At 43.6% G+C, this 6,049-nt stretch overlaps 1 protein-coding gene across 1 annotated transcript; it reads left to right on the top strand.

The window, feature by feature from the left end:
• Positions 1-413: 413 nt before the first annotated feature.
• Positions 414-4,696, top strand: LOC129616507 (uncharacterized). Its single transcript, XM_055532163.1, has 3 exons — positions 414-663; positions 3,219-3,819; positions 3,892-4,696. Exons 1-3 carry the CDS (start codon positions 414-416, stop codon positions 4,694-4,696), a joined length of 1,656 nt encoding a protein of 551 aa, XP_055388138.1.
• The last annotated feature ends 1,353 nt before the right edge of the window (positions 4,697-6,049 follow it).

The raw sequence follows: 6,049 nt of genomic DNA, 5'->3' as shown, positions 1-6,049 counted from the left end.
ATCAGTTTCCCTAGCCAACTCTTTCTGTCTGTTTTATACGCTGTTTAAACTCTTTCTGTTTTTTGTCTTTCTCGGTGCCATTTGAAGGTGCATACTGCTGTCCCAAAAATATTAGATTTTCTGTCATAAATTAGCAAATTTCTTCTTTCGGGTACTTACGCAGCTTTCTGATGAAACATAGGTCACTTTCCTGATGTAACGAGCCTTTTGCATCACCTTCAGAGGTCTTTTTTGTAGATTTGTAGATTTCAAGGGTAACCGAGTGGGACAGGAGTAACCCCCCAAGCCATTTTTGACTTATTGCAGGCTCCCCAAGCTACCATCTATAATATCCCCGTCCCAACCACAGAGCCGGAGATATCCCTGAGCGAGTTGGACAACAGTTCCCGAACACTTAGGGACCTATGTCCAAGATGATTACAGCGCCGAACAGCCACTGCCGGACAGTCGTAGAGAATGTGGACGACTCATCGCCAACAAAATCTGCACAGGGGGGAGCCCGACTTCCCCGTGAAGAAATTTGTAATAGTGCGGATCCGGCTCCTGCTCATCTCCAGCAACTCTGCTGTGAATCCGCTGGAGTACGCCGAAAGAAACACCTTCGCATGGCGGCACCCTTTCGCGTCCCGCCAGTGACGACCGCATCACGCCACAGGCAGGCAGGCAAGTCTGACCTCCATGGCGGAAGAAGGCAGACCGCAGAAAGGCAGCGGCTGCACAAAGTCAGTCCCACATCCCCTCCGCCGCCGAGAGCAGCGATTAGATCATCCACTACAATGGACCACAGGAGGGGCGAAAGAACCCCGCCCTGCGGACACCCTTTTGCAGCGGAGATGAAGAGTGTATCGTCAGCTATGGTGGACTTAATTATCCTATCCTGTAGCACCCGATTAAACCATCCCTCGTTTGTGCAACGACTCATAGATGACATGATATGGGGTGTTGTCAAAAACTCCCTCTATATCAAGGAAGTAGCCAACTACCACCTCCCGCACTTCCAGTGAGTTTTCTAGGACCTCTACCAGAGCGAGTACAGTAGACCTTCCCGACTGATAGGCGTCCTGAGACTCATGCAAGGGAATGCTTCCCAGTGCGTCGTGTCCATTGCTTTTAATAGAAAAGAAGTACGGCTGATTGGACGGAAAGACCTTCGGTGGTTGCTTGGTCGCTTGCCCGCCTTCGGAATATACGTCACTTTAGCCACCCTCCATGCCTGAGAGGTGTAACCCCATGCATAGCTGGCACGAAAAATTTCCAACAGTGTTCTAGCGATATGTTGAAAACTCCTATGCAAAAACGCAGGATATATCCCGTCATCACCAAGAGATTTGTAGGGCCTGAAAGAGAAAACAGCCTATCTAATCATGCCATCTAATAAGACCAAACGGGATCGTTGCCAATCATCCCTCCTGGGCCAGGATGCCCTCGGTTCAATGAACACATTTGAGTAATTCCGAAGAATCTCCATGTCTGTACCCTGCACTGTGAAGACGCGCACTGCTGGAGAGTTCAGAACGCCCTCCACGAAATTCTTTTCGCTTTCCTAAATTCCTTATTGTATTTCGTGAGTGAGTTTTTATATTCTTCCCACGAACTCGACGCCTTGGCCTTGTTGGATAGCCTTGAAAGCTCTCCATTCCGCCACGGGCACTTCCTATTGCTCCGCCTCGATTTAGCGCGGCAGCTCCCATGATAGGCACTAGTAATAGCCGCCGTCAGGGCCTCGCTGGCCGGTTCGATATCTATCATCGTTCTGACAGAAGCAGGAATGGATACACTCCCATCCAGGAGGAGTGTTTCGAATTGACTCCAATCTATGGATTGGGGCACCCGATACATTTCTTCTGCCAGGCCCCTGGAGACCATGACATCCATTGAATTTGAGACATGCCATCCACTAACCCTACTGCCGATAAACTCAGTGCAAAAGGTGATGTCAAGGACCTATTCCCTAATTTCATTTATGAATGTCGGCCTATTGCCTTCATTCTAATTAATTTATTGCTATATAAAAATTCAAGTGGGCACTCACCTCTTTTGTTTATATTACTGCTTCCCCAGACGGTGTGGTAGGCATTGGTCCTATTCCTATTATCTGTTGGAAGTTCCTCCATCCACAAAAGTCCACTAGATCTTTCAATTGTTCGTCCGGGTAGTCACAGTTTCCCGGGAGGTAGGATGAGCACACAAAAAACTATGTCCAACCCCCGGAAGACTTCACCTTCACCAACGCATCTACCTGATCCTTAGAACACTAATCTGGAATGGGAAAATACGTTAGCCTTTTACTAAACAATATGCAAGCCCTAGGCCTACCTCCAATTGTATTATCATACAATAGCTCACCTGTTAGGCCTATAACCTGATCCTTCACTATGTAAGGCTCTTGGATAAGGGCGATATCGAGGTGATCCTTTATAAATCTATGAGCTAGAATATCAGTAGATGCCCTAGCATGTTGTAGATTTATTTGGATGCACCTGACAACTAGATCATTTCCTACGCATTTTGGTGGGCGCTTGCCCTGCCACAGCCTCTTTTGCCGTCCTAGGCGCCACACTAGCCCTCCAACAGCAAATACCGAAGCAGTTTCGGGATTCCCAATGGGCTTGAGCCGTTTTGGTTCACCCGGTGTGCTTGTATTTGCTGTGCTGGTCGATACTCCTTCCGTTTCCCTTGCCACCATTTTCGGAGAGACTTCAGACTTTCCAATTAGTTTTAACTCTTTTGGTTGGCATGAAGTGCTCGTTGTTGTCGCGTTGGGCGTTGGTTTTTTATTTTGTCCTGCCCCGCCGCCAGCACCTTGAGAGGATTTCTTTCTTTTAATCCGAAAGGTAACATGGAAGAAGTTCAGGAAAAGTCGAAATTCCGCTTTCCGTAGATCTTCCAATCCGGAATCCTTTTCCTTATCCATCCTCAGCACCCTCCAAGAACTCACCTTGAGGCTGGGATTTTGCTTCCCTATCCTGCTTAGAAATTTGTCCCTGGGGAGACTGACGGTTGTCTCGTCCTTTGGTACGTAGGTGACGCAGACATGCTGTTTGGGCATGTTGTTGCCATCCAGTACCACGACGTTGCAGCCGTCCCAAGGCCTGGTGTTTTGGCTACCCCATCTGGACTTCGGATCCAGATTCCCACGAAACGGAAAAAGATTATTTTTATGATAAATTGGAAGAGATATGTAACAATGTAACTGGGCGACTTCAATGCCAAGATAGGCAAGGAGCTCTTTGCCAGGGAAGTTGCTGGCCAACACTCCCTTCATGATACAACATCACCAAATGGGGAAAGACTTTGCCATCTTGCTTCGGGTACATCGACATATATAGTTAGCACACATTTTCCGCATAAAAATATACATAAGGGTACATGGACGGTATCAGGAAGCAGTACTGTGAACCAAATAGACCATGTACTCGTATCTAAAAGATGGATGTCATCAATACTAGACGTAAGTGCCTGCCGAGCTGCAAACTGTGATAGCGATCACTACATGATCCGAATTAAAATCAGACAAAGGATCTCAAACGTTGGAAAGAATAGGGGTCAAAAAAGAAATAAATACGACACAGATAAATTAAAAGACGAGAACACACTCACAAGATATAGAAATAAAATTGAAGAGCAGCTCAACAACATCCAACAAACAGCGCAGGCCAATAACAGTATCAATCAGGAATGGGAAAATTTGAGTAAAACATTAGTAACTTGCACAATGGAAACGGTAGGAAGGAAGCAAATGCAGAGAAATCAAGAGTGGTATGACGAAGAATGTGCCAATGCTATAAAAGAAAAAAATATGGCTAGGGAAATCATGCTGCAAAGAATGACGAGAAGAAACGAGGAAAACTACAAAAATAAGAGAAAAATTGCCGACAAAATATGTAAAAGAAAAAAGCGTACAGCCATAAAAAAAAGAGTAGAAGAAATCAATTCAGCGCATAATAGCAAGAGCATAAGAAAATTCTATGCTAAATTAAAACATGAAAAAGCTGGCTTCCAACCAAAATTAATAAATGTTAAAGACAAGGACGGTATTATATTAACTGAAAAAATGCAAATACTTAACAGATGGAAGCAATATTTTCAAGAGTTATTGAATACAGAATCAAGGGAAGAAACAACACAATGGGTGGCAGCGGGGGATCAGGAGGAACGTGTCGATGAGCCTTCTATGGATGAAGTGCTCAACTCCATTGATTCTCTAAAGGCACACAAATCACCCGGAGAAGATTCAATAACAACAGAGATGATAAAAAACGCAGGCAGTCGGTTTCATGAATCTGTTCATGGGCTAGTACGCAGAATTTGGAGTGAGGAAATAATGCCCGAAAACTATAACGTCGGTATTATTGTACCCATTTTGAAAAAAGGGGATAAAACGATATGTGAAAATTATAGGGGAATTACTCTCTTGAATGCTGCATATAAGATACTGGCTAGTATCATTTCGAAAAGATTAAAAACATTTGCAGAAGGCATTTTGTATGAATACCAACGCGGTTTCAGGGAAGGCAGATCGACTATAGATCAAATTTTTGTGGTGAAGCAAAGTATGGAGAAACTATACGAATATAACCAGGATGTTCATCTGCTATTTTTAGATTTTAAACAAGTATTCGATAGTATCAAAAGGAATACAATTATAACGGCTCTGTCGAGTCTTGGTATTCCATCAAAATTGATTAGACTATAGTCATGATGACACTAGATGGAACCAAAGCCCGAGTAATGGTGCAGAATGAAGTTTCAGAGGTTTTTACGTTTGGCGCTGGCGTCAAACAAGGTGATACTCTTTCACCGACTATTTTTAATTTGGTACTACATTATGCGATTCGACATTTGTACAGAAATGGAAATATAATATATAGATCAACTCAAATAGGCGCATATGCAGATGATATAATTATAATGGCGAAGCGATTACAGGACCTAAAAGAAATCTTCACGGAATTGGAAGAATCTTGTTTAAATATTGGTCTAACAATAAACGAAAATAAAACAAAATATCTTAAAGTATCGCGATCGAATAGTAGAAGAACCGTATAAAATATTGTTATTGGGAGATATAATTTTGAAGGCGTAAGCGAGTTTTCGTATCTGGGTGCTCAAATAAATAATATGAACGACACAAATAGATGCATCCAAAGTAGAATATTGGCAGGAAATATATGTTACTACGCTTATGAGAAATTGTTTAAATCCAAACTACTTACCAGAACCTGCAAACTTCAAATGTACAAAACATTGATTAGGCCGGTCGTAACTTATGGTGGCGAGGCATGGACGCTCACCGTGGCAGATGAGAATATGTTACGTATATTTGAAAGAAAAATTCTAAGAAAAATTTATGGACCCAAGAGGATGATACTGAAAACTACTACATGAGATCAAACGCAGAACTACTTAATCTAATTAGGGGTGAAGATATTGTACGCTTCGTCAAAAGTCAAAGAATCAAGTGGGCCGGGCATGTGTATAGAATGCCGGAAGAAAGACTACCAAAATCAATAATGAGGGCTATACCAATGAATACGCGCAGCAGAGGCAGACCTAGGCTCAGATGGAAAGATAATATAGAACAGGACTTGAGAAAAGTTGGCGTTACCAACTGGAGAAGCTGTGCAGCCGACAGAAATCTTTGGAGGATGATTGTACAACAGGTCAAGGCCCACCCCGGGCTGTAGCACCATATGATGATGATGATCTGGACTTCGGATAGCCTTTCCTCTGAATGTAGTCTATGAGTGATGCCCACTTGACCTGTTCTACTGCATCCCTATAAGAAGTCATTTTCCGGTTTCGTTGAGGAATGTTCTCAGGAACCTTTCTCTCAACATTGCCCTTCATCGACCTCTTTTTTGAGGGCCCTGCATCAGAGGTGTTGCTTTCTGACCTTCCCCCCTCAGCTTTTCTAGCCTGTCCTTCTCATATCTGCGAGCTTCCTCTGGGAACATGCCATCCCTGATATATGCCGACATACGCCGCTTGGATGCACCAGAGAAATATTGTTTTTTTCCCCTCATGTCCAATCTTTTCAGGTCCTCCT

This window comes from Condylostylus longicornis, unplaced genomic scaffold (assembly GCF_029603195.1).
Source record: "Condylostylus longicornis isolate FDR11 unplaced genomic scaffold, ASM2960319v2 ptg000232l, whole genome shotgun sequence".
NCBI classification, from domain to species: Eukaryota; Metazoa; Arthropoda; class Insecta; order Diptera; family Dolichopodidae; genus Condylostylus; species Condylostylus longicornis.
Note: the sequence above shows the minus strand (reverse complement) of the source record. Positions and strands in the feature narration are given on the sequence as shown.